Below are 26,044 nucleotides of genomic sequence, written 5' to 3' on the forward strand. Positions count from 1 at the left end.
TTTCGATTAATGCACCATCAATTGGCCATTCCGAATGCGCGCGCAACTGGATCGCAGACTTAAGAAGAAGCCGATCGTGACTACCAGATCAGCATGACGAATCAATGATCGTAACGTAACGTAACGTAACATCTAATAATTAGTACATCGATGGGATGGAAACATAGTAGGCACTGCGTTTGGTAGCATGCGAAGCAGCTTAAAATGTCCAACAACCTCGTGTTGAAAGATTTCAAGCAATTAATGTAAAATAAACTGACGACACAAAATAAACAGGAAGCGAATTTGTGTGGCCAAAGAACATTTTCTAAACTGCACAAACTTACATTTCGGGTCCGGCGGTGGTGGGCCGGCCTTCGGTGTTCCGTGTGCCAGACACAGCCGACCGATTCGCGTGCCGGAAGAAGGCACCGTGGCCGTTCCGGTGCCGGTGGCGGCGGATGCAGTCGTCAGTTGCGAACTGGTGCTGGCCAGCGACGTAGTGGAACCGCCAAAGTTGGCCGATGGAGGCTTAATACCGGATGGTTTTGCGATCGCGCGCACCTTCGGTGGCTGAATTCCGGAGGCTGTCGGTGGCCTTACGGACCCACCGTTAACACTGGACGACGTGCCTGTTGCCACTGCGGCCGGCTCGGACGGCTCGGCCATCTCGGACGATCCATTGCTCTGAGGTGCCACTTCCGTCGCACTAGAATCACTTTCTTCCATCGAAGACACAACGTAAAAGAATCACTGGGCAACAAACACGCAATACTTGAACGAACGAAAAATAAATCACTTTTACTCTTCGGTGGCGGCGGACACTAATTTTATGCGAGATTTTTGTACGCTCTTACTCTCGAACACGATGCGACGCGGTCGCGATTATGTGACGGAACGTAGGAAATTTTTTTCACGACTCACTTTTCACACGGACCGTTTTCACAGAACACGTCAAACGGAAGTCGCAACATGCGTCACTCTTGCCTTGCATTGCTTGGTATCGTGTTGCGTGAGAAGTGTCTCAGTAGACTAAAGACAACTAATCAAAATGGCCCTTAGTTAACCCTTGGAGAAAGTTAACTATTATGAAACAGATACAAAAAGGAACAGGACAGAGCAACGGAAAATCGGAGACGGCAAAACTAGTCAAAGCGCTTAAAAATAATCTCACTTACCTTATTTCGCAGCAGCCGATGTAAGAATAGAACTGAAAATGGAAATTGTTTTAAATCGCAACACAAAAAGGAAAAATCGAAGCAAGCTAGACTGGAAACTTGCTAGAGTGCTGTTCTCGAGTGTAAATTGGACACTTCAATTGGCAGTTAGTCAAGCGACACTACAAAACAGGCGGCAGACTAACTGGCAAAAAATTGTGCAAAGTGGCCGGAAAATGCGTTCCGTTCCGTTCCGTTGCACCGGAAACCGGCAGGAACTGCTGCGAGGCAATTCAAGCTACCCTTGAACCAAATTTTGGCCATCTCGAAAAGAAAAAGCATCAAAGCCAGAGACCCCCTTTGAGTTGAGTGGTGTCTGCCGTCGCGCCGTCGTATTTACCAACATCGGGCACTTATTTTTAGACGCTGCGTCGCGCCATTCCCAGCGACGGAAGGTCGCGAAGATCGAAAGGGCACTGGGAAAGCACCGACAACCAAAGCAATGGGGCGGCCGCCCTCAACATTCCGATGCGATGCGCGGTCGGAACGGTCGGAAATCGCGGTCACCAAACTGACGGCTGATGCTGGACACTTTCTGCCCGCTTTCCAAACCGTTCCTCGCTCGGGCGATCTAATTCGCTCGCGGCGGAACCTAATCACCATCATCAAACCACGGCCGTGTGCCCCGTTAACCCGATCGCGGAGGCACACCAACACTCGCGCACACATACAACCGATCCGCCACTTGCGTAACGCGTAGGCCTGAGAATGCTGTTGCATTCGAGAACACCAAAAATAAAGCCGCCACCGATCACGACACTGAAGGGAGTCGCCGACCACGTAAACGTAAACAAAGGGTCCCTCGCGCAGGGTGAACGATAAGAAAAAAAAAACCTCACTAACTTACGCACATACACACACGCACACGGAACAACAAAATACGCCACGAGACGCACGCCTCGCTCGGGGACCGGGGAAATCCTGTGGGTGACGCCCGGGTTCTATTTACCTTCGTGACACGAACGAAAACCGTGCACGCGGTTGCACGAAGCTTTCCCACGGGGAAAACGCACGGTTTCACACACGTAGCGAGCCCGGAATAATAATAATAATAATAATAATACCGACGGACTATTTTTCCGTTTCGTTGCAACTTGTGCAAACTGACACTCGGCCGATTTGACAGGGAACGTCAAAATCAGCTGTAGTCAAAACAATTTTGCGCGCCCTTTCGTTAGCGAGCAGTGCCCTCTGGCGAGAAACGCACCAAAGCGAGCAGCTACCAACACTTACCGCCAGAGGGCACCGCGATGCATTGGTTTTGTTTGAATTAAAAGATGAATTCGTTGCGCTTAAGGTTATGGTTTTATTCTTTCATCAACCACTCGAGAGCACTCGTTCTCAGGTAATCACTCTGCCTTCCTCCACAATCCAGTCGATAAAGTTGCTAACGTTGGCAAACACGCCCGGTGCCACCTTGGTGCCGCATGTATTTAAGCCGAACGATACCACACCCTGCAGTACGAAGTGCCGGGAGCCGGAAATGTACTGCAACGGGCCGCCGGAATCGCCGTGGCAGTGAGCCGCTTTGTTATTTCCACCTGCACACAGGTGCCCTTCGTCCAGCACAATCATACGATCCAATTCCTTGATGATCATGGCACAGTCCGGAGCGGGCACGGTCGGTAAGATAGCGTAGCGCAGCACAGCGGACCGTTCACCTTCTTCCGTTAGGCCCCAGCCGGTCACGAAAGAGTCCGATGGGCGGTATGCGCGCAGTTCGTTAGTCACCGGGAGACAGATTGGAATAACGCCTGGTGTGCGAGAGATGTCGATGTCAATGGAATCAGTGTGTGGAAATCGAAACGGCGGCGGTGACTAATGCCCACTTACTGTACCCGATGACGGCAGGATACTGTAGCCGGACGATCGCCAAGTCGTTTCGCTTCGATCGTGGACTATACTTGGGATGAATGCTTATCGTTTCCACGGGTATGCGCTGAGTCGGTGGTCCACAGCTGCTAAAGTAGTCATCTTCGGTCTTGTCCCCGTCGCCGTTCGGGTCCTTCTCGTCGCTGTAGTCATCATCTTTGAAGCTGATGCGTTCATCGTCACAGTACCGATCGAGATTCAGGTCATGCACCCCCACACGTATACCGACACTGAAGTGAAATCATAGTCTATTCATACTGGCTCAAAGTTATTTACCGCATATAGGCTCACATCTGGCGCGCCTTCACGCAGTGCGCCGCCGTCAGAACGTGGCGATCGTTAATAAGACTGCCGCCGCAGGGAAGCTCCTCGCTGACGGTTGACTCAAGCAGCACCATCCAAGGGAACGCATACGCTCCGGCCTGTTGTCCGAAGGCAATCAGCTGCACCCGCGATACGCCGCAGATAACTTCTCCCGTTTCGCAACAGATGTAATAAATCTGAAACAATGGACAGCTATTACACGGTCCTCCAGTCGGTTAAGTTCCCCACGCGGCTCAACCGATCGACCGTACCTTGGAACCATTGACGGACACTTGAGTATCACAAAGTCGATCGAGGGCTTCCTGGCGCACACTGGGTGGCCAGTTCTTCGGTGGCTCGTGAACGTAGTGAAGATACTGACCGCACAGTGAAATTTGCACACATCGTTGCGTCTCTTCGCATCTGCGAATGGCCGCTGCCGGAAGTTTCACATTAGGTTGACACATGGCGAGTACCTTACGCATCACGCTTACCTGTGTCAACGATCGACACCAAAGGGCTGAGCAACAGAGCCACAGTAAGTCCACCACCAGCAGGACGCTGCGTAGCGCCGTAGCAAAGTTACTTTGCGCCATCAACCTCAACAAGCACCTGTAGGAAACGAGAAGATTGCGAGCAAACTGAGATGCCCAAACCGGGCGGACCTCCAGAAGTCAGAAGGCGCATTATGGTCAAACTTGCCTTTCGGGGATCTCCCGAATCGACTTTTCGCCAAACCAGTATCAGTACATCTCGCTTACACCGTAACAATCGTGCCCTGCCCAAGCAGCGCCTTGCTCCGTGCCACTTCCTGTACTCCAAGCACCGAGGAATGCGCCTTCGACCGCATGTTTCCGCGCCACGGAACTTTAGCTTCTCCACCGGTCCGTCGGCCGCGGACGAGCCACGATTGATTCGGTTCGGTCGACGCAGTATTCAAATGTGGGCTCCTTTCCCGTTCTGCATGACAAAGTTCTGCCTCAAATTATGTTTACTCAGCTTTGCTTGTTGCGGTCTTCGCAATAGGGTATGTGTTTATTTCTGTTTGTTTGTTTTTGTTTATTCCGCACAAGATTCCGTCGGCTATGTGGTGTTTCCGGAGACGCGTTACGGTGGATAAAAGCGAATACATGTTCGTTTTTTTTTGGTTACTGTTGACGCATTAATTAGATATTAATTTGAATTCGAGAATAGACTCGCAAATGGAATGCTCATGATGCCGATTCCCTCGACACATCCGAAAACTGCCTGATGAATAGTAAACAAACACAAACACCAATATCCATTTAGCTTAAGCATAAAATTTTATTGCCACTTCGAGAACGATTTTACCCAATGGATATTCCATTGTAACCTGGTCCTAAATACAAACAGTACCTGTCTTACAAGATTCATCTCACTTAAACTAGCTAATACCGTCAATTTATAAGTTACAATTTTGCAGCCACTACACTACCAGATCGCGCCTTCCAGTTCCGGTGTTTGGTGAGAATAAATAGGCATAGAAAGCTAGCACGTAACCCTAACACATACGACTCTTTGGTCTAACACTAAAGGACTGGCGAGAGTCCTGGGAATACTTCGGTAATCAGTTTCGCACCACTCTTCCACGCCAACCGATGCTTTATCGGGGATCAAACACAGGGCCGTAAAACAGCGGCAGTCCGGTGGAATCGTGTCTCACGTACAGCAGGAACGGTGTGTTGCCATTGAAAAACGCTGGCGATCCGATACGATCGATAAGCGCAGCCGTAGCAGCGGCCCCTTCGGTTCCTTCCTCATCAACCGAGAGGTCCAACTTGTGTATGATCTGGTTGACGTACGGTTTCTGGCCACCGTTGCCCGCCGGAAACATGTTCGTCAGATCGCTCTTGGCGGGGCTGAAGATCGAATTGAAACCGAGCCGCTGGAAGGACTGGGTCAGATCGACACTACTCCGCAGGTGCATCTTCGGCAGTCGGACGCTCGTCTTCTGCAGCTTCATGCGGCCGATCAGCGTGTCGAGCGTTTTTCCATTGAGCGTAGCCTGAAGCCGTCGAATCGCCGCCCGGCTCGAGTTTGCCGGTTGGATCAGATACATGGTGGTGGTGTCGTCGCGGTACGGAAGTCCCAGAATCGTCACATCCGCCGCATCGCGGGTCCGGTGGAACGGTAAGCAGGCACTGAGAGTCATCAGCTTCACGCGGTACGACGGACCGTCGAAACCGTCCGGGAAGAAGGGACCGTCGCGCGTTGACAGCCCGTCGAACTGATTCCTCCACTTGGCCTTAAAGTAGAGCGCGTTCGCGACCACCATCCCGGAGTTGCCACCTAGCGGGCCCTCGATCATTTTGTTGATCCTGCCAGCGGTCATGTGGCTCACCCATTGGTTGATGGTCGCGGGTGCGTCGTCCGCGTTCAGGTCCAATGGATGCACCAGCGCGCCGTAGATTTCACGCGCCAACCTCACGTACTGCTGATGAATCGGTAGCCCGGTTTGGTAGAATATGCCGTTGGCCACCCGATTGATTTGAGATCTAATGGAACACGGAACACGAACACAGTTAAAAATGTAGCCAATCTCCAACGTAGGAAAGGGCCATACGCAGCTAGTGACACTTACTTTGGGGTCGGAGTTGATCGTTCGTCTGCGTAATCGTAATCGTCCTCCTTCGGGCAGGTCTGGCGGCGCCACGGTTCCTGCAGCGCATCGATCGGTGTCGGTGACATCAGGTTAGCCAGCACTCCTCCGTAGCTGCGGTGTAGCTGCTTCCATTCCATGCCCGGCGGTATGAGTACCTTGCTGAACTCGGCATGCGTGGCCCCCTTCGAGCCGAGGTACAACAGGTGGGCCACCATGGAGACGCTGAGTGGCGAGAACAGCTCCGCTTTGCTCTGCTGCTGCACCATCGTGTTGCTGAGCCGTATCATGAAATCCACCACCGACTGCGCTACCCGCGGATCATTCTGCGGTGGCTGGGCGAAGCTGGTGCGTGGCTTGGGAGTGCGGACCGGAGCGACCGTCGTTGGGCCCGTGTCGGCTCCTAGCCGCGACGCGAAATTCCGCGTTGTCTTGCGTACCAACGGTGTGTAGCTGGTCGTATATCGGCGGGACCACTGACCATCGGCCACTGCTACCAGCAGAAGACATAGCGTGAACGAAACTGTTTGGTAGGACTTCATTGTAGCTGTTAAATAAAATTAGGAACAGGATTATTTGATTATTAATAAAGCGGATGATTTAGTGCCGAAGACCTCAGAAAGCATCCAGAGGGTCGCAGAGGGTAAGAGCAACCAGAAGTGACCGGTTTGTGGGCGTGATCTGTTTCGCAACTACTGGAACGTTGGCACTTGTTATTCGCCTTTAACTGGTACGAAACACACAAACAGGCCTTGCCAGTTATCGACGGAAATTCCCAAACCAGCGGAAAATACACCGTGGCCGCGTGACGCCTGATGTAGAGTCGTGCCTCCCGTAGGCAGCGATCATAAATCTGCAGTTCAAACCAAACACCGCACGTTACCCGACGCTGCAAACGGAGACGGTACGTGATGGAACGAATTTTAATTAATATAAAGTTCTGCGAAGTGTCTCAATCAGGAGATGGCATTCGAGGCACGTCGCCGCAGGCAGTGATCGAAGGAGAACGAGAATCGCAATTGACACAAACTCTTGATCACTGTTTTTGGAGCAAAACCAAAATTGGAGCTACATTCCCACTTAGAGCAATCAAATGGTCGGTCATTCGATCGGCTCATCCGCGAATCCTTGGCGAGTCATTATAAACATCACTTTCCCTCCTCCTCATCATGGTTAAGCGAACCTAACGATCGCGAGATTGCTTTACCAACTGTCGTGCGATCAGCGACTTGATGTCGTGACGTTGCAGACATTAAGTACGGTTCCGACCGTCGAAAGCCTCCCAGACGTGGAACACAGTCGATCAGTCTCTTGCAATCTGTCCATCACAATCACCGAACGATCAATCAATAGGTACCCGCGGGCACTTCCAGGGCGCGATGTCAACAACTGCGCGTAGTTCGAAAGTACAAAGCCGACTCGGGGACGAGACATCTGAAGGAGGAGACCCGGGTACGACTAATTGAATAGGGAGCGTGTTACGTGATAATGTGATGCACATGCTTAAGCGAAGCGCTAAGTGGCCGATCTCGCGGCAAGTTGCTTCGGAAACTTGTTTGGCAACCCGCGCGGCGGGGTGTTGGGGCTTGGGCCAGAGAAACGTGCCGCACAATTCGCGCCGAACAATGCGCCAGTCCGGTTGGAGCTGGGAAAAAGCGCTCAATGCAATACAAATGGCCGACGGCAGGCAAGGAACCGAGCTCAAGGATACAGCACGGCTCGGGTTTGCCGAATGACGATGATGGCTGTCCTTCGCGCTGTTTACAACAGGCCCCGAGAGTTCATAAGCTTTCGTTGAGTTTCTCAAATACCTGATATTTGTTTCGCCATCAGGACCAGTTTTTATGAGATGATAATTGATGTTAAAATGTTTGGTTGTTTTAGCCCACGCGCTAAAAGCATGATGACAAAAACCGACAACGTAGCCATTTAGAACGTATCAGAATTTTGGTTCGTAAAACTGTTGACCTCTAGAAGCCATCAATCAAAGCGACGCGGATTATCGAAGCTCACCGCTCGCCGGCGGTTGGTTCTAGAAGATCTTGTTTTGTCTGTGCCGTACCGGATTCGTCAGAAACCGAAACAAGCTGTTTTTAAGCGCCATACAAATGCGCATCTGAACGAGAACGTAGTAAGTTCCGCGGAACGCCATCACCTCTACGGGCTTGCGAGCGAAATCGATCCGCTAATGGACGGCGTAAAGTAATAATCTTTTCACGGACCTGCACCGTCATTAGATGAGCGTCTTTATTTACACGAACACAACATTAGGCAAATTACTGCACCTCTGGGTGGGAAGAATAGGCGCCGGTGTTTTTTGTTTTAGATTTGAATCCATTACTGTGCAAGTAATGCCCGCTAGGAACGAAACGGGACATAAAAAAGTAGCGGCCATGATTATGCTGCTAATTTCGGTAGCGTGGAACAGGCCAGAGTGGTCCAAGGTCTATGCGCCGGGTTACATTTTGCCCCCAAGAAGGTCACTCTCATACAACGTCACTGATCTTTTTGAGATACATTCTAACTTCTATTGGGAAACACACAATTCACAAATGAGGAGACCATTTTAGAACACCAATTCAGTCCCACACGTGGTTCCGTAACAGGCAATAAAATCTATGGAGCCATCAATCCTGGATATCCGTGCAACAACAATTAAAATGATTGTTGAGGTTCGCTAGCACACAAAGTACACACACCGATCACGATCTACACGTAACACAAGACACGTCTGATTTGGCTCAGTGAAAATCCAACAACCCGTCGGCCAAACACGACACACGGAACGGATACGATCCCAGCATGCCCGATACAAAACCACACAATTTTTCCTCAATGTCAACCGACAACGGTTGGCGAGACAGCGATCACGGGTGGCTGTAAAGCTCATCTCTCACAACCTCCGCAGGCACTATCGGGCACAACACCGCTGTCCACCACCCATCACCCCCCCGGGCATCACGAACTCTGCCCATGCTAATTGCTGCTCCGAGGCGCCAGACAAAGGGTAAAATATTCCAAGGTTCAAAACCGCTTTCGCACAGCTCTAACCGCTTCTTTAACCGCGCAACTCTACTCACCATAGCAAGCTAGGCTTAACACAGTGTATTGCTTTTTGCGCGCGCGCGTGTCCGTCTCGTAAAAGCTTCCTCTCACGACTGATGCCGAACGTTAGCACGCTCAAACACTTATAAGTGGCAGACTTCGTGACGCGCTTCGTGTGCCTGAATGTCGTGTCGCAGGCTAACGAAGTACGTGCACATTGCCAAAAGGGTTTACAGGAACGCATCGGCTGGAAGGCTTTGGAAAGGCTTGTAACATCTGCTCCGTAGGCTGCTGCCGCTTACCTAACACCCACGAATGGTCTGGCCAGTTTCCCGAGCTATCGGCTACCTCAGTGTGTGGGTACCGAAAAACACCTCTCCCCAGATGGCCAACTCTACTGGGGAAAGCCCGACCGAGTCCGGCTCTTCTGGCCGCTGAAACCTTTGCCAGGGTCACAAGAGGTCGCCGAATGCAGGACCGTCTGAAGTGATTGGTATCTTTTCTCTTTGATGATCGCGAAATGTCAAGTGAAGTCATTCTTTGCGCCGTGAAGGCTAATGCCGTTGGCGGTTCGGACAGAATTCTCTTGTGTCCGATGCTGGCTCGTGTGATTCTCCAGTTTGAAGGACTTTGTGGTACAGAAACGCACAGCCCAGTTCCGCACCTAAACAGTCAACACATGTTTATATGTAAATTTATTCGAAAAGCACGTCGTCTTTTCTCTCCTTTCTTAGGGAACCATGGGTTCTCCTTATAGGGGTAATTTAGACAGGACCCTCGCCCCCGGGACACTCGGGCGTTTCATTTGGCGTGGGAGCGGAAACAGGAAAGTCCGTAAAATTTTCCATAAAACCCGGAAATCTGGTAGCTTTCTGGTAGCATCTCATCGTACCACGATTGCCCAGACCCAAGGTAAATAAAAAAGAAGAAAAATAGTATAGGTAACCAAACCATAATAGGCACCAGTTCGGACAGCCATTAATCACGTCACCACTGATGGACCGTAAAAGTTCTGCGGAAAAGTATTTGGCCAATTGAACAAACATTTACGCAGACGTCACCTGAAGCGACCACACATCACACGAATGGAATTTACCTCCACTCGTAACAGAACTGATAAGCAGCTCTACGACGTAATGGTTCGACGTCTCGTCACGTCCGCTGCTGTTTTGTATCATAAAACAGATATCGCCTTATCAGACCTTCGGGAGACGTCACTCCGCAGCGCCGATTCACCCTTCAGCGTGATGGCTCGCTAGGCATATTTCATTCATAAATGGAGCACCCGCTTATCACAAGGTTCTGTTTTACTGTATTTACACATCAGCTTCCGATGCGAAGTCACCTTTAGTTAGTCACAGCGCCGTTCTGGGAAAACTGTATCTTCAAACACAGTCAGTAGCGAAAAAAGGCGATCGATGTGGACAGTCTCTCTTGTGGGCGGTGAATTTGTGGAAAATGGGTGATCAACAGAAGATCGACCGCTTCGCCTGTGGTGACTGTTTGATCCCTTATCGGGCTCCAGTCACGGCGGCGACGAACGTCAACGCCACGGGTTGGATAATCCAACAAAGTTTCCCACGTGCGCATCCCATTGGTCTCGTTACCCGCGAAGCCGCAGCATAAAGGCAGCTCAACCCTAGTGCTTAGTATTTCAGCAAACACGCTAACTCATCGAAGTCCCTAACCGGGAAGAGTACTTCTGTCAATTGTTGACCTTTTGCCACGTAGGAACGGTTTGCCAATGATATGATTTACGTCAATTGTAGTCGTAAACGTAATTGTGAAAAGAATTGGCTTAGAAAATCCACTATGGATCGTCTTCATCTTGGGCGATCTTGATCCTGTCATTCAACGCCGATGATGATTTGTTACTTTGCGCCAGGTCTCATTAGCATTGTTGCGAATGCAACGGGTAGCCAAGTAGATGGGAAAAAAGGTAGAAAAGCGATGTTAGGTTTCTTAATCTCCGCTTAGTTTCGGGAGTTTCTGGAGTTAAAAAACTCGTGTATTTCTGGCACTTTCAAACACTTGACTCCTTCTGACTCGCTCGCTTGCCCCTCTTGGCTCGACTCTTTTATCTGCTGGTCCGAATAACACTCCCTCACGGGTCTCGCAAGCGCCCCGAACGTGGCGCATATGGCGCTCAGTCGGAGCGCTCGGTCGGGAGCTCATCGATCGGTCGGTCGATCGGGAGCCGCTGGGTTGCATTTGCAACAAGCATACTAATTTGATTATATTCACTCCGTTAAACAAATTTACCCAAAAAGGAAACCTTTACTATGAAGGAAGATGAGAAGGGTATGAGAAATAAAATACCAACCAATAGGAAGAGACAATGAATGCGTGCTGATGAGACTGAGTACCGCTTTAAAATCATCAATGAAAGAGAAACGAAAACGTGGAGCGAATACGTCGAAGCAAAAGGACGATTAGTTCCCACGACCGAGCCAACACGTGGTAGCGATCACACGATTGCTGATTGTCTTTTTCAAAAGCCTTCACTTCCACCTTTGTCAGCAACCAACTCACACATACTGCGATCGCGATCGTGTGCTACACACAATCAGCTGTTTGGCCGATTCGCTTTACGGCAAACCAGTTCCGAGCGATCCCAATCTTAGCCGATCGAACAGTTTATTCCGAAACGTGAAAGAGTACAGAACGGTCGCTCGCTTCCAGTTCGTTCGATGGTGTAAATAAGACCAGTCTGTAGCAGTGTGACCAACACATCCGTAACAACTGGGCCAACAAGCGAGTTTATCGAGCTGAAAGTTTACAAACAACGATCATCATCACCGTCATTGTAGCCATCATCGCTCGACCTGCAATACTAGCAGAAATTCAGGAAGATCACGATTGTGTCTATCAACGTTGGATTTCCCAGGACTGTGCTGGAACGACCACCCGCGACTCGCGACCCACGACTCGCGACCCGCAATCGCAAGTTGGTCGGTCTGTCTCATCAGTTGATGGAAGATCACCCGCGAGAGGTAACTCGAGGTCTCGCGGAGTCACGCACGCTTCGCTGCTCCGAGCATTCGTTCTAGGCGTCACAAGCGAACGGTTCTGTGCGCGTCAGTGATCAACACCGATTGGTGGAACAAAACCAAACCGTAACGTTATACGTGGTTAGAAATGCTAAGAGTACCGTTCGGAGCGGTATTGTTGTTGGGCGTCTTGGCTTTCTATGTGGCCGCACGATCTCCTGCAGCGACGGTGAATGCCCAAGGGCCCTCGAAAAGGGTTAGTGAAGATGTGGTGGCGGCGATCAACAATCTTGCGATGGCCCTCTCGGAGCAGCTTGCTACGCGCTCCAGCAAAACGGAACTGTTCTCGCCGGTCAGCATCGGCAGCATGATGTTGCTGCTGCTCTGCGCGGCGAAGCGGGGCAGTGGTACGCGCGACGAACTGCTCAGCACACTTCACCTTACCGAGTATCGGAAACAGGCCGGTGTGAGCGTGATCGGAAAGAATTTTGGGCGCCTTTTGAAGGAGTTTACGTACGATATTGCTGGTCAGGGTATACTGGGGGAGGTGCCGGCCTGGCACGCGACACGAAGCTGCAATCCGATGGTAGATGATGCCGAATACGACGACGATGAGTATGTATACGAAAGGGGCGACCACCAGGGTCGCGTAGGAATGCACTTCCATTACTCCAGGTTGTTTTTCCAATAGTTTTCCCGAAGATCCACCGATCGAACCGAACGTAGTGCAGCTGGCGAACGGAATCTTTCTGCAGGAAGCGCTAGTAAATAGCACCAACTTCGCCAAGATGGCCAAAGACCTGTACCAAGCGCAGATCACGCACGTCAACTATCGGGATAGGCCGGGCGAGGCACGTACCACCATCAATCGATGGGTGAGCGAAAGCACCCGTGGTCGAATCCAGGAAATTATCGCCGAAGATTTTAGCCCCGCGACGCAGATGGTTGTGGCCAACGCGCTCTACTTTAAGGGTACCTGGGAAACGTTCTTCAATGAGCCACAGTTCACGCGACCCCAAACCTTCTTCCCCGACGGGGACCAGAATCCTCCGGTCATGGTGCCAACCATGTTCGCGGGCGGTTGCTTCCCGTACTACAACTCGGACGAACTGGACGCCCGAATCATGGCCTTCCCGTACCGCAACCGAACCACTTCGATGTATGTGATTCTCCCGAACGGTTCCGATCGGGCCAAGCTCCGTCAGCTTCAGTCCCGCCTAACTTCCACGGTACTCGATCAACTGATCGGCCAGATGCGCCTCCAGAAGGCTATCGTGCAGTTTCCACGCCTACACGTGACCAACTCTTATGATATGAAGCAAGCGCTTCAGCAGCTGGGCTTGCGGGCGCTGTTTAATAGCGCCAAAAGTAATCTGAGGGCACTGCAAACGAACAAGGAGGCTGATCGTGCCGCTAATCTGCACGTTAGTGATATGCTGCACAAGATCGACCTGGAGGTAAACGAGCGGGGAACCGAGGGCGGCGCCGTGACGATCACAGCTATGGAGCGATCGTTGCCACCGGTAAACTTTCGCGTCAAGGGCCCATTTCTGATCGCCATTCGGCACGATCCGACCAAGATGCTGCTATTTTACGGTGCGATTTTCGATCCATCGTAAGCAAACTCTCGTAAGCGCCTCGTGTTATGCCTTATCAGTTATTGCTTACAACGAACCGGAACCGTGTACTGCGCAGTATTTGAGATTCAGCGTGCGGATCAATCATCGAAGGACTAATGCAGTAGAGAGATTAAATCAATTATTTAAAATAAATAAAGTCGTGGCTGGATGATTACGCTCATAAGCCACGCGTACGACTGCGAAGCAATACTTATGTTTACACCTCATATTTGCTTGTTCTTTTGCACGGTACCTCTGTGCTCGTTACGATCAATAATGCAAATCTATGGCAATGGTCGCGTGTAAATCAGGAGTAGAACAGGTTTTCTGGTGTCACGTTTAACTGTTTGTCACTACACCGTGGTGCGTAAATGGAAATAATTTACTCATATTCTCCCATTAGTCGTCGGCTCAGTGTTTTTCCATTTCAACGAAACGAAAGGTAGTAGTTGCTGCATGGTGCGACGTCATCGCTGTCCAGGAATCAATCGCGGAGATTGAAAGCTACTCGTTTATTGTGAAGGGTCTTATTAATTTACCACATAAACGGGAAACTTGAGCGATCACATTGACGTCATTAGAAGCCGTGCTTAACAAGCTCGGCACACACTACGACTAAAAAATATTAAACATTCTGAATCGTTTTTTAAAATATTTTTTGCGAATCTGAAGTAACAGACATGAAGTTTTTTTGAGGGACGAAAATTTGGTTCAAAAAGTTTTGAATTGATACGGCACCGTAGAAAATCATTGTCATTTCGGGACACCCTTCGAATGGAAGCCCCTCCAGCGTATGCAATGAAATGACATGATTTCAATCGTACGGTTCAACAGAAATTTAACACGAAAAGACATCTGTTTTGCTTATTGTGAAGCGAGTTACTAAAAGGAAAGCATCTTTATTATCGGTATTGCGCTTTTAGCGGTAAATGCACTGGCTTGCGGACAAATGCATTAACGTTTCGTTTCAGATTATGAGAGGAAAGTGTGAAATAAATTAAACAATTCGTCCGTTCTTCGAATGCTACTGCGTGGTAGCTGCTTCGAGGGTTGTGCTTATGCTGCCGTTCCGGATTTCTTCGCCTCACCGCCCTTCTTGCCGGTAGCCTTCTTCGCTTCGGCTGCCGCTTGCTCGACGTCGATCGGTGCCGGTTTAACGAACGGAATCTCCTCACGATACTTCTCCGGCATGTACTTCTGCAGCACTTCCGGGACCTGTGGAGATTCGAAACGGGAGCCGAGAGTGAGTAATACAGCATCAATTGTCGCACGAAGCCGCTCTAACCCGTCGGCCGCCTTACCTTGATGCCGGTCTCGGTTTGGTGCGTTTCCAGGATCGCACAGATAACGCGTGTCGTCGCGCACATGGTTGCGTTTAGCATGTGCACATAGTCGACGGCCGCATTCATCTTCTTCGTCTGTCCGTAACGTACCAGCAATCGCCGTGCCTGATAATCGAGACAGTTGCTGCAGGAAACGAGTTCCCGGAACGCTCCGGATCCGGCGAACCATGCCTCCAGATCGAGTTTCTTCGCTGCGGCGTGATTCAACGCACCGGAAACAATGTTTACCACGCGATAAGGAATGCCGAGCGATTGACAGAATGCTTCCGCATTGCCAATCATCTCGTCCATCATTTCCCAGGACTGATTGTCGTGGGGTGAAGTCAGCACAAACTGTTCCACCTTTTCGAACTGGTGCACCCGGAAGATTCCACGCGTGTCTCGACCGTGAGAACCGACCTCCTGCCGGAAACAAGTGGACAACCCGGCGTACTTGATCGGAAGTGTCGCCTCCGCGATCCACTCATCGCGATGGTAGGCCGCGATCGGTTGCTCCGAGGTGGCGATCAGATACTTCTCATCCGCCGCACCGTCCTCGCCACTGCTCTTGCCGACCACCTTGTACAGCTCCTCGTCGAATTGGGACAGTTGTGCTACCTCTTGCATCACCTCCTTGCGCATAAAGAACGGTGTGTAGAGCGGGGTGTAGCCCTTCGCGTACAAACTGTGCAGCGAGTGCTGGATGAGCGCTTGCTCGAGAAACACGGCCGGGCCGGTAAGGAAGTAGCCGCGACCGCCCGAAACGACCGCACCCTTGTCACCGTTCATACCGTCGATCATGACGATCAGATCGACGTGCGAGTATCGCTGACGCTGCTCACAGTCACCGTACGTACGCTCAACCCGATTTTCGTCCTCATCGTTGCTCACCGGAACACTCTCGTGCAGATGGTTCCCAACTTCACGTAGTGCCGCATTACGCCGGCCTTCTGCTTCGCGCATCAATTGCTCGTTCTCGGCCACCGCTTCATCGATCCGGGTGCGCACCTTCTTGATTTGCTGTACCGTAAGCGTTTTCAGTGAGTTCAGTTGCATCTCGGCAAGCTCCGTCACCAACGCGTCCGGCAGCGGTTCGGTCTCGTCGCCCTGCGGTTCCTTTTTCTTCATCTTCTCCCCGATCTCCTTGCTGCAGAGATTCTTCATTTTGTTGTAATTGTCCATGTTGAAGCGACACCGGCGCCACTCCTTGTCCTGCTCGATGACCGTCTCAACGAGGGCCACATCCTTGAAGCGGCGCGTTTGGTTCTCCCGTACCTTCGCCGGATCGTGACCCTTGTCACTGCGGAAGAGATCCAGATCGAGTACCATCGTTACCGTCGGCTAACTGTGATTGAACGATTTCCCAAAAATGTGGATGATGAAACTTTTTCTCGGAACTTTTCTGCCGATTCGGGCACTAAACGTGGCTGCCGGACGGGAATGCCGTTGATCTGTTCGTTGACAGTTCGGCAGGGTTGCGTTGAGACCAATTTGTTTTGATTTGCACTCGTCTGACAGTTGGGCAAGTGTGCCGTAAACACTCCCGTGGATGACAGTGAGGGAACTCTTGCACAACTCAAAAACCCCATTTTATTCAACGCAAAAAGGAATAGCCTGAAAATTAAATGCTCCACTTGATACCATGGAGGACCTATTTATTTCCGACTTCGCGATACTCGTCTCGTCTACATGGTACACGATCCGTAGCAAAATACGTACTGCCTTGGCGGTTCGTTTGTTGCCGGCTTCAAAAGCTTCCGTTTACCGACTACAACTTTCGCGTTCTTCCATAGCTCGACGGTTGGCTTCAATTCCGCAGTGCTGATTGCTGCCGCAGGTGTGGCCAACGCACCCTTGTTCCGGGAACGATTTACCGTTTTCAGTGGCAGCGGCCGACAACCGGAAAATCGAAACCCAATCCGCGCTCGCGGAGTTTGACTCGGATGAACGACGGCCGGCAATCGCTTCGGTTGCCACTCCTCGAACCACGTTTGCATCATTTTCTTTGAGGTTTTCTTCGATCGTGGTACGTAGGACGTAGGCAAAAGATGTGGTACCACTTTTGCGACCACCTTGTAACAATTGCTCGCCTTGATAATCGTCAACCTACGCCGGTTGTACTTCAAGTACCGGCTTTCGATGTATTCTGAAACAGAAGGGGATAGTTTAAAATACTTGCTTCGCACTGTTCCGACCTGCCACTTCTTACGCTCGTAGCTTAGCATAAACGGTCCCAAACTGTCGCCGCAGATGTCGTACAAATACTCGTAGAAAAAGATATCTGACCTCCCGTTGAGAAAAATGCCGGTAGCCTGGAAGGAAGGAACAGCGTTTACATACCGACCCACCCTTCAATGCTTTTTCATACTTACACTAAAATGCGGCACCAGCCACTCTGGCACGGCTTGGCTGTCGATCTGGTAGAAGTACGGCAACAGTTCGCGCATCGCAAACTCACCAACGGCCCACAAACCGCGCAAAATGCGCGACAACCAGTTCCAGTCCATGGTGGTCGTTTTGCGCTCCTGAAAGTAGCGCTGCAGGCGTTCCACCAGCAAAAAGGTGCACTCCTGCTCCACGAACCCCCACTTGCCGGCGTAGAGACCAATCACACGGCACACACGATCCACCAGTCTGTCGGCACAGATCAGCGTGGTAATGTTTTCGCTCTCCAGTGTCGTCGAGTTAGGATTGTGGACCTCCTCCGCACCGTCACTGCTCTCCGACATCTGTAGGCTCACATTCTCCTCCGGATCGGCATCGACCAGGGTCGGTGTGGTGCTTGGTAGTTGCTCGTGCTTTACTTTGACCTCACCGCGAACTAGAGGGCCAGTGGAAAGCAGATCACTCGACAGCATTGCGCCGGGAAGCGACAGTTCCTGTTGTTGCGGTTGCTGTTGTTGAGATTCTAGTGACTGTTGCACGATAAAGTTTGCTGCCGCAGCATCATCGTACGCAGCCTGTGGATCGAATTCCGTTTTCACCTGAAACCCAGCGCCGGTAATACCGGTGACAGCGGTCGTTTCGCCCTCTACTGCCGCATCGTCCTGCTTGCCCAGCCCCTGCACCATCGAGAAGAGGGCCTCATATTCGTCCTTGATGTTAATATCGATGCCATCCGCACCGTCTTTAATGTTTTCGATGCTTCGCAACAGTTCTTCCGTGGCGTTTGAGTTGGAATTGTTCGAGTCATCGGCCGCCGGGAGGTTGTTCTCGAGCATCGCCATCGATTGGTTGAAAAGGGGTGAAATTACATCCAACTGTTGCGGCTGCTGTTGTTGCTGATCGTCAGGAACGGTTCCATTCATGGCCGCCACTGGCGGTTCGCCGGAGCCGGACAGTAGCTTCAAGTGAACGTAACCCGGTGGACCGAGTAGCAAGTTGACAAATAGCTGATCGAGCATGCACAGCTCGAGCGTCAGGTCGGAATGGGAGATATGATCGTTGTGTGTTAATGCTTCCAAATAGTCGAGCGAACGGTCCAGTGTATCCTCGGTGTACTCGAATCCTAGCATTTCGATGGATTTCGTTAGTAGCAACTTCATCAACGACGGTGTGTGCTGATTGCAGCGCAGAATGTCGATTGCCGCGTTAAAGCAGTCATCGTCTCCGATAAAAATAGCTACACAGGAAAGGGCAGGTTTAAAAAAAATGGTCACACAATGGTCCATCATTTCGCTGCTTACCATCGCAAATGTTGTTGTACATCCCAATCAAATCCTCCGCAATGTCGGCTTCGGCCATCCAGGTGGTGGAGAGGACCGGCACATTGTCCTGCTCCATCGTAACGTCCTTAATGTACTCTTCTCGTAGATCCAGCACCTCGTCCTGTGCGGGTAAAAGGCGAACAATAATCAAGAGAACGCTAGCGTTCCTCATGCAGGCTGCAGACGAACCGTATTGAAAAAGTATGCTCCATCGTACTCGATTTTGTCCCACGGTTGACTGTTTGCACCGACGATCGGTGGCACGTCCGAATCTTTCAGGACCTCGTTCACCAAGTTATACGTGACCCGCCCGCTCGAATGTCGGCTGTACGTTTTGATGTTCTGCGCCGGAGCCGGAATAGGACAGACATGATTTTCAGTTTATGCGCCAAACAAAAAGAGCGCAGATACGTACATTGACAAGCTCCCACAGTTTGTAGGTTGTGTCCTTGGCCAGTTTTTCGTACACTTCCGCCGACACTTCGGTTTCCTGCTTGTCGTGCTGCTCCCAGGCCGTTCGAACGGAACGGGGGCTCAACCCGGCGTACGCCTTAAAGGATGCCTGCGGAAAACGGGACGAAGAATTCAACATAAACCGGAAACGAGCATTCCCGCCAACGGAAATACCTTTTCCTTTGCTTGTCCCATGCCGGAAGCATCATTCCCGGAAGAATCGCTGTGCTGTGTGGCCTGCTTGGCGTGCGAATGGGATGGGAGTTGATTGTGGGGCAGGGAGTTGTTGGACCCCGAGGACGAGTGTTGCTGATGGGAACTGTTGTTGCTGGTGTTATTGTTGCTGCTAGTGCCTCCGCTGGAGGATTTCGTACGTTGTTTCACCTTCGCGGAGGACGATTTTTTCGGACTTTGCTTCATTGTACCGGCCATCGGTACATCGTTTTATTGTGCGGGATGATTTGCTTCTGCCTGTAGTAGTGCTAAGCCGAGGCCAAGTAAAACAACGAAGCCCGCAACACTTAGCACTTACCGGTTCTAAAATTGGCAGATACTTGTGGTGGAAACCAATTGTTTGTGTGAATGTTTCTCCTTTGTTGTTCGGATGTCAGAGGACAAATGTAAATAAAGAAGTGTCAAATGAAAATCTGATAATCTTATTTAGTTTATCAGGCCTAGTCGAACCAGCTTTCCGCAAAACCCAAGGAATGGTGATCTGCGAAGCACGTAAATAATATTTTGTTATATCACTTGTATTTACGTATTCTCTGAGGGCGTACGTTTAACGATCACAAACTAATAAAAATACGTTCACTATCAGTTGCAAACGTGAAACGCTCCACTGTTCGTCGGCATTCTAGGCACGAATGTGCGTATCAGCCGATTGGCTCTGTGAACCGCAAACATCGTGCGATGCATTTCACAGTTCCCTGGATCTGGATTTTAGTGTAAAAACAATACCAAAAGGTAGCGGGTTCACATGCTTCTGCGTTGTATAAATCTTCTTTGTCACTTAAAACGCGTAGTGAAACAAACATATGTAATTCGTAACATCGTATACCAAGGCCGGCAATTGGGAACCGGCAGTCGGGAACGTTCCAGAAGAACGGAACCGGATGTTCCGCTCGGAAGGCGCCTGCTTCTGAGCTGATCCTATCACCATCATGAGTAGTAGCGAGCAAACGCCGGCAAACAATGAATCGCAAACGCAGCAGAAGGAAATCGATCGACATCGCGCACGAAGCCGGGATCGCAGAGAGTCAGACGATAGATCTTCGGATCGCTACCGCCGTCGTTCGTCAAAGTCTTCGCGTAGGTCACCCCCGTCCTGGCGCTACTCTCGATATTCGCCATCACGGCGCCATTCGCCATCTCGACGCCATTCACCATCTCGACGGTCCCCCTCTCCGCGCGACGGTCGACGGAGACGCCACTCCCCTTCACGGCGATCTCCTTCGTCGCGCCGCTCACCTTTCCGTCGATCACCAGCACGAGGAGACTATATACGATCGAGTAGAGAGTGGAAAAACCGTCGCAGAAACTCTCCACCGCGCGACCTCCACCACGGAACCTACGATCCGAATCCCTACCGATACGAGCGCAAAGAATCGGAAGTGGCAGAAAATGAACGCCCAGACGGACGAGCCAGGATCGAGCCCACAGCGGCAACGGCTTGTCCTCCAACTGATCAGTTACCACCGGCTACCGATGCGACGGCTAGTGGACAGTAAGTAGAAGCAAGATGATCATAACAAATCCCTATAATTGATGGAAATTCGAACTCATTTTTAACACAGAACAACCGGAACGAGCGATCATCCTACTCCCGACCATGGGGAAGCTACCAGGTTGGCCGAAAATGCAGCGATGCCCGGGAAACGCGGATCTTTCGATGTAATTTTGTTGACTTGAGCTAAAGATCAAAAGTTTTACAATACAATCAATACATTGCTGATTGCAGATTTCGCCGCAACACCCGACCGTTTACACCGAACCGCACGGCGAACTCATCAGTCAGCTCATTATGGCAGTGCAGGATACGTCGCAATGTACGTTGGCTTACACCAAGCAGCGTGGCGAACTCATCAATCGGCTAATTATGGCTGAAGCAATGAAAATGATTTCGAACCCTGCCAGCGTTACGGAAGTCACTTCCTGTTCGGAGTTACCGAATGTTGTGAAAGTTGCACCAATCGCGGCGGCGAAGCCAGACAATTCTTCCACCTTGAAGCCTATTGATACTGAGCTATCCACAAAGCCGGACACGGCTACCGATCCTGTTCCTAAGGCAGCCGTTTCTACACCTACCACATCAGCTGCCAGTGAGCGATCGCGTTTCCTGTTGGAACGGAACGCCGAGCAAGTCACGCGCAAACTAATCAACGAACTGGCTGCGATGAGCAAGAACAGCCTGAAGCAGATGATCAACAATCCTGGTGGGAAGTATGCGACAGCACTTATGAATCATGCTCGTCAAAAACTACGGGCCGAAGTACGCCGCCAACTGAAGGATTTGGCGGCGTCTGGCCGACCGCCTCAAGAAACCGGTGATGTCCGTCCCGATGAAGCGATCGACGCGAATCAGATACCGTCTGCGTTGCTCCAGCAAATTGGTCACGTGCTGGACTTTGATTTCTTCAACCTAAACGCTCACGGACAGGAGACCATCGATGATGAACCGGTTGTGCCGATGGACGCCTCAAACTCGATAAACGAAGAACAAAAAGCTACGTTTTTGTTGGATAATAACAGTAAAAGTGCTATTGTTAGTTTTGTAGACCTCTCGAGTGACTCTGAAGGAGAGTTGCTTGCCATTGTTCCTGCCACAGGCGAAACGCCCATTGAGCCGGTAACAGCAACGACAAATCTGGGAACGTTCCCTAGAATTAGTACGGTGGAGGAGTTGAACAAAAAATGGGAAATGAGTCGAACAAGTATTCCGGCGAACGTCCAAGCGGAATTGGTTTCTAATTGGCATAATCCACAGGCATTAAATTCCTCAAAGAGTAACATTTCAGCCGTTAGCGATTCTCGCGAAACGCGAACAAGTGACATTCTGCTGGACTCAAATATGATCGTGGAGCAATCTATCGTAGCAGAAGCCAATACATTTCCCGCTATTTTGAACGTGCTTCTGCCTCAACACCCCTACGTTGTAGAGCAACCAAAAACGATCGAACAGTCTAATGATGGCGACCACCTAAAGTCATCCACTCCGGCCGATGCCAACATCGTTGTTCCTCGCAACAACGAGAATAGGCCTAAGACAAAAGAGATTCCAAAAACACCAACCACACTGCCGAAGGGAGATCAATCAGCAGCCGAGAAAAAGAGTCCTGTTGGCAGAACTCCACACTTGGATGCTAAACGACAAAATACAAAAACACCTACGACGACATCATCGGCTGCACCTAGAGATGCTTTGAAACGGAACGAAAATGGTACCGCTTCGAGCAGTCGTAAGAGAACTCGTATTCCTTCGCCGGATAATGGTAACCCTCCGTCGTTGGGTCTCAGTGTGACGGGCACGTACGCTGCAACACCCGAAACGGAAGAGCTTCGCACGAAATCGCCTACTCCCGTGCCGATCACGTGCGTCACACCGAAAGGGCATGGTCGGGCACGAAACAATAGTAGTAATAGGTGTGGAGATAGTCTGGGCACCGTACGTCGAGCCATTACGAAGACGAAGCCAAATCTAGCTCGACGAACGAAGCATGAACAACACAAACCTACGCCGGATCGTGAGCTTCGCACAAAATCACCGACACCGGTAGCAATTGGCACCGGTCTGCCGATGCGAAGTGACAATGCGTACCATAGCCCCAACAACACTAGGGCACATAAAAATGCGAACCGTTTCTCACGGAGACGTTTCCCCGGGCGACGGTCGGATAGTGTGGAGCACGATCGTTACCCGAGACAGCCGTTGGGTTTGGATGATCCACGAACAAAGTCACCGACACCGGCAGGAATCGGTAGTCCATCGTCCAGACAACTTGATGTAGCTATCGGTGATCAGTACGCATCCGAGGGCGGTTTTCAGTTAACGTACGAGTATGAGGACACGGAGAAACGATTCCGTGGAAAGCCTCGTCTCCCATGGATAGTCAAACCCGCGGACATTAAGGCGTACCATCAAAATAAAGTGGCTAACGCGGCTACGAGTGATGCAACTCTTGAAAACACCGTTCCGCAAAACGATCCCTCACCTTCGAAGGATACACGAAGTTCATCAGCATCCGTCGATGCTTTGTCCGCTAAGATTTGCGATCGCTCCGAGCCTAGGAAACTCAGCGTTCCTCATTCGAAGGATGCTTTCAAAAAGAAGGTAGGAGATCTACTATCAAAGTACAACTACACGACATCACATCGATTACCATCCAAAGAGGTAGAGAATGCTTCATTAAATGAAGCACACGTTTGTCTGCCCGTTGATGTGACCAGTGCTATGCCTAAGGCAAAAAGTGATGTTCGTTCAGAGCAAAGAGGGGACGTTTCGGTTACAGAAAAAGACGTTCTTGGGACTAACAATGTGGCGGAAATGTTAGTAGAAAGATTGGACAGTCCGCATGCAACGACGTTGGCAGATGCTTCGGTTGATAAAGACAATCTTGCACCACAGCAAGAGACCGGTTCCCTCTCCGCTGTACATGGCAATCCTTCTGAGAAGGAAAATAGAAAATTTGGGAAAAACAAAAAACGATATAAAAGAGTGAAAGATACTTCAGCGAAAGAATTAGAACCACCTTCTTCGAAGAGGGGAATCGCTGCGACAAAGAAGGTCAGTAAGCAACCAGACAAGCAAGTGGCTCGAAACGAGCCACATCAGAGCGTAACAATTGATGCCCCAGTACTACAGCACGAAACGATTCGAAACGGCCAAGTACACAATCTACCGCCACTCACACCATCAGCTGAATGGAATTCACCGACCAGTGCAGCTAGCGTTCAAAATAATCTTGAAGACAATCTAACAGCACAGGAAGAAAGTGAACCACACACAGGAGAAACAATCAACGTATCAGAAAAAGAAACGGAACACGCAGACAAAAGGAATCCTGTAGTGGAAAACTTGAATCAACGTGATCAAGCTGACCATGGTCCGGAGCAGAATGCACGTTATAATCTTGGGCGAGAAAGTACTGAGAACAGTAATGAGCCTTGTTCTCAAGCAAAAAAAGCAAATTTACCTCCAGGTGATGCTCCAGCAGAGGACACCCAGGATCTTTCCCCGACGCGTGAACATACACATGTGCGGGAGACACCTCGTCGGTTCCACACGGACAGTTCCACAAACCACGTATTCAACTCCGCACCGCAGTGCACCAGCTCTCGAGAAGTTACAAGTGGCGCCACAATTCCAACCACGGCATCGTGCAATGAAACAGTTCCGGCCATTCCGCCATCGCCTCAGCCCGTGGCGAAAGCTGCCTCTCTTCTGCCACGAGAATTAGCTCAAACCTTGGCCACCTTAATGGACAAACTGCAATCGTGTGATCTGGAATCTATGATGCTACTACAACGCAAGATCGAAATCGATGCGGCGATCATGAAGCTCGACTCGGAGCGAATGACCATCGATGAAAGGCTAGTCGTGCTGCAAAACGAACGCGATGGACAGATGAATGTCCTCCGGGTGGGTTTGTTGGGAAGTCAGTCTTCGAGAGGTGGTTCGGAAAGGAATGGTTCGACAGAGAATGAAATGCAACCGACGCCAGAGTCCTGTGGAATGAAGCCACACCCTAGTTCGCCTCCGTCCACCATTTCCTTCACACCTTCGCCCACCCTTCAGTACGGTGGCGACGGAGGTATACGCCTCACTCCGCTAATAGTTTGCCAACCGACGATCGTACTCGACAATGATGCAGGACAAACCGGAGGAACCGATACCAGTGGACAACATGCGGGTTGTGGGGTGCAGGAGCGAACTATTCGACGCATCACACCGATCAGTGGCAATAACGAACTAATGCAAATCTTTCTACGGCGTCGGTTGCTGTCGGAAAAATCGTCCGACGATAACCAATCGAACGGGGACGGTGTCCTTATTGAGCAATGATTCTACGCTGTTCACATGGAAAACGTTAGCCAGTGTTTAAATTCGACAGGTAGATAATGTCCGTGTGATTGTCACACATTTTGGAAGTGAATTTGAGAAAAGAATAAACGCTTGTCGGGAAAACTTATTAAAAAGTATATAGAAATCATTCTGCTGGTGCGTATAGTTCAGAAAACTTTCCCATCACTACTGAAATGGAGAAAATCCGCGCTTCAGCTTTTCTGGTCAGTTTTCTTCGATCGTGTGGTTCTCTTTCTACCTGAGTTAAATGGCCTGCATCATCGGGAAAACAAAGTTATATCTTCATACGATAGCTAACGATTTGATATGTGTTCAATACAGAACAACAGGTAAGTGGCGCCATTTTTTAAAAAAGCCTCAACACGTTTGATGAACTGACCGTTCAGTGTCAAAATCTCGAATCTTGTTGTTGCTCCCGTCGGTGCTCCAGAAAGCTCGTTTGCATTATTTTATCGCCTTTTGGAGTGTCCCAAATCCGAAACCATTCCCCATTCTAACGATGGCCTTATTGCATCCATTTATGGCCCGCATGCAGTGTTTGGAGCCACGCTCCACGCCACAGCAAACCCGCACACCCCGTAGGCGTTTCTCGTCCGTTCCGCCACCACTGAGCCTGTGCTTTTTTACAGATCTGAACAACAACGAACTTCCGGTGCCGGTCATCAATCAATCCCGCAAGCGGCACATGGTGTCGGCGATCATCTACAAAAAGCCATCCACCGAAACTGCCACGGCCGATGACGAAGATCGCGAATCGCAGCTGGCTGTCCATGTCTTCGGTTCATCGATGAGAGTGTGAGACAAGATCTTTCGCGGGATGAGCCAGTTTCCAGTT

General features: G+C 50.5%; 7 protein-coding genes across 7 annotated transcripts; 3 read left to right on the forward strand and 4 right to left on the reverse strand.

The window, feature by feature from the left end:
- Positions 1-2,537: 2,537 nt before the first annotated feature.
- LOC128270957 (phenoloxidase-activating factor 3-like) lies at positions 2,538-4,766 on the reverse strand. The gene is made up of 6 exons (XM_053008386.1): positions 4,758-4,766; positions 3,866-3,932; positions 3,644-3,807; positions 3,360-3,568; positions 3,030-3,298; positions 2,538-2,950 (listed from the first exon to the last, which is right to left on the reverse strand). Exons 1-6 carry the CDS (start codon positions 4,764-4,766, stop codon positions 2,538-2,540), a joined length of 1,131 nt encoding a protein of 376 aa, XP_052864346.1.
- Positions 4,685-9,137, reverse strand: LOC128271919 (serine protease inhibitor 28Dc-like). The gene is made up of 3 exons (XM_053009601.1): positions 9,072-9,137; positions 5,974-6,538; positions 4,685-5,887 (listed from the first exon to the last, which is right to left on the reverse strand). The coding sequence occupies exons 2-3, from the start codon at positions 6,531-6,533 to the stop codon at positions 4,996-4,998; spliced, it is 1,452 nt and encodes a 483-aa protein (XP_052865561.1). The 5' UTR covers positions 6,534-6,538; positions 9,072-9,137; the 3' UTR covers positions 4,685-4,995.
- A 2,565-nt stretch (positions 9,138-11,702) lies between these two features.
- On the forward strand, positions 11,703-13,872 carry LOC128272917 (serine protease inhibitor 28Dc-like). Its single transcript, XM_053010803.1, has 2 exons — positions 11,703-12,641; positions 12,718-13,872. Exons 1-2 carry the CDS (start codon positions 12,175-12,177, stop codon positions 13,643-13,645), a joined length of 1,395 nt encoding a protein of 464 aa, XP_052866763.1. The 5' UTR covers positions 11,703-12,174; the 3' UTR covers positions 13,646-13,872.
- Positions 13,873-14,520: 648 nt separating this feature from the next.
- LOC128272001 (serine--tRNA ligase, cytoplasmic) lies at positions 14,521-16,389 on the reverse strand. Its single transcript, XM_053009707.1, has 2 exons — positions 14,947-16,389; positions 14,521-14,860 (listed from the first exon to the last, which is right to left on the reverse strand). Exons 1-2 carry the CDS (start codon positions 16,294-16,296, stop codon positions 14,702-14,704), a joined length of 1,509 nt encoding a protein of 502 aa, XP_052865667.1. The 5' UTR covers positions 16,297-16,389; the 3' UTR covers positions 14,521-14,701.
- Positions 16,390-16,638: 249 nt separating this feature from the next.
- On the reverse strand, positions 16,639-19,564 carry LOC128272248 (uncharacterized). Its single transcript, XM_053010022.1, has 7 exons — positions 19,302-19,564; positions 19,090-19,236; positions 18,864-19,016; positions 18,654-18,795; positions 17,340-18,589; positions 17,177-17,279; positions 16,639-17,113 (listed from the first exon to the last, which is right to left on the reverse strand). The coding sequence occupies exons 1-7, from the start codon at positions 19,557-19,559 to the stop codon at positions 16,653-16,655; spliced, it is 2,514 nt and encodes an 837-aa protein (XP_052865982.1). The 5' UTR covers positions 19,560-19,564; the 3' UTR covers positions 16,639-16,652.
- Positions 19,565-20,488: 924 nt separating this feature from the next.
- LOC128271563 (uncharacterized) lies at positions 20,489-21,394 on the forward strand. The gene is made up of 3 exons (XM_053009142.1): positions 20,489-20,853; positions 20,924-21,020; positions 21,088-21,394. The coding sequence occupies exons 1-3, from the start codon at positions 20,751-20,753 to the stop codon at positions 21,221-21,223; spliced, it is 336 nt and encodes a 111-aa protein (XP_052865102.1). The 5' UTR covers positions 20,489-20,750; the 3' UTR covers positions 21,224-21,394.
- LOC128270958 (uncharacterized) lies at positions 21,244-25,287 on the forward strand. The gene is made up of 2 exons (XM_053008387.1): positions 21,244-21,877; positions 22,286-25,287. The coding sequence occupies exons 1-2, from the start codon at positions 21,244-21,246 to the stop codon at positions 25,186-25,188; spliced, it is 3,537 nt and encodes a 1,178-aa protein (XP_052864347.1). The 3' UTR covers positions 25,189-25,287.
- Positions 25,288-26,044: the final 757 nt, after the last annotated feature.

The sequence above is a fragment of the Anopheles cruzii genome, chromosome 3 (assembly GCF_943734635.1).
Source record: "Anopheles cruzii chromosome 3, idAnoCruzAS_RS32_06, whole genome shotgun sequence".
NCBI lineage: Eukaryota > Metazoa > Arthropoda > Insecta > Diptera > Culicidae > Anopheles > Anopheles cruzii.

What these genes read in the sequence shown, in the direction of transcription:
- LOC128270957 (XM_053008386.1), bottom strand. An exon ending in GGTGTCGATCGTTGACACAG is followed by an intron (nt 3,808 to 3,865) that starts GTAAGCGTGATG and finishes AACTTCCGGCAG; the next exon opens with CGGCCATTCGCAGATGCGAA. An exon ending in TGTCCGTCAATGGTTCCAAG is followed by an intron (nt 3,569 to 3,643) that starts GTACGGTCGATC and finishes CCATTGTTTCAG; the next exon opens with ATTTATTACATCTGTTGCGA.
- LOC128271919 (XM_053009601.1), bottom strand. Translation starts at nt 6,533, where the DNA reads ATGAAGTCCTACCAAACAGTTTCGTTCACGCTATGTCTTCTGCTGGTA. An exon ending in CGATCAACTCCGACCCCAAA is followed by an intron (nt 5,888 to 5,973) that starts GTAAGTGTCACT and finishes GTGTTCCATTAG; the next exon opens with ATCTCAAATCAATCGGGTGG.
- LOC128272917 (XM_053010803.1), top strand. Translation starts at nt 12,175, where the DNA reads ATGCTAAGAGTACCGTTCGGAGCGGTATTGTTGTTGGGCGTCTTGGCT. An exon ending in GCCGAATACGACGACGATGA is followed by an intron (nt 12,642 to 12,717) that starts GTATGTATACGA and finishes TTTTTCCAATAG; the next exon opens with TTTTCCCGAAGATCCACCGA.
- LOC128272001 (XM_053009707.1), bottom strand. Translation starts at nt 16,296, where the DNA reads ATGGTACTCGATCTGGATCTCTTCCGCAGTGACAAGGGTCACGATCCG. An exon ending in AAACCGAGACCGGCATCAAG is followed by an intron (nt 14,861 to 14,946) that starts GTAAGGCGGCCG and finishes GAATCTCCACAG; the next exon opens with GTCCCGGAAGTGCTGCAGAA.
- LOC128272248 (XM_053010022.1), bottom strand. Translation starts at nt 19,559, where the DNA reads ATGGCCGGTACAATGAAGCAAAGTCCGAAAAAATCGTCCTCCGCGAAG. An exon ending in TGGGACAAGCAAAGGAAAAG is followed by an intron (nt 19,237 to 19,301) that starts GTATTTCCGTTG and finishes CGTTTTCCGCAG; the next exon opens with GCATCCTTTAAGGCGTACGC. An exon ending in AACTGTGGGAGCTTGTCAAT is followed by an intron (nt 19,017 to 19,089) that starts GTACGTATCTGC and finishes GCTCCGGCGCAG; the next exon opens with AACATCAAAACGTACAGCCG.
- LOC128271563 (XM_053009142.1), top strand. Translation starts at nt 20,751, where the DNA reads ATGAACGCCCAGACGGACGAGCCAGGATCGAGCCCACAGCGGCAACGG. An exon ending in GATGCGACGGCTAGTGGACA is followed by an intron (nt 20,854 to 20,923) that starts GTAAGTAGAAGC and finishes TTTTTAACACAG; the next exon opens with AACAACCGGAACGAGCGATC. An exon ending in GGAAACGCGGATCTTTCGAT is followed by an intron (nt 21,021 to 21,087) that starts GTAATTTTGTTG and finishes TGCTGATTGCAG; the next exon opens with ATTTCGCCGCAACACCCGAC.
- LOC128270958 (XM_053008387.1), top strand. Translation starts at nt 21,244, where the DNA reads ATGATTTCGAACCCTGCCAGCGTTACGGAAGTCACTTCCTGTTCGGAG. An exon ending in GTTTTTGTTGGATAATAACA is followed by an intron (nt 21,878 to 22,285) that starts GTAAAAGTGCTA and finishes CCTACGTTGTAG; the next exon opens with AGCAACCAAAAACGATCGAA.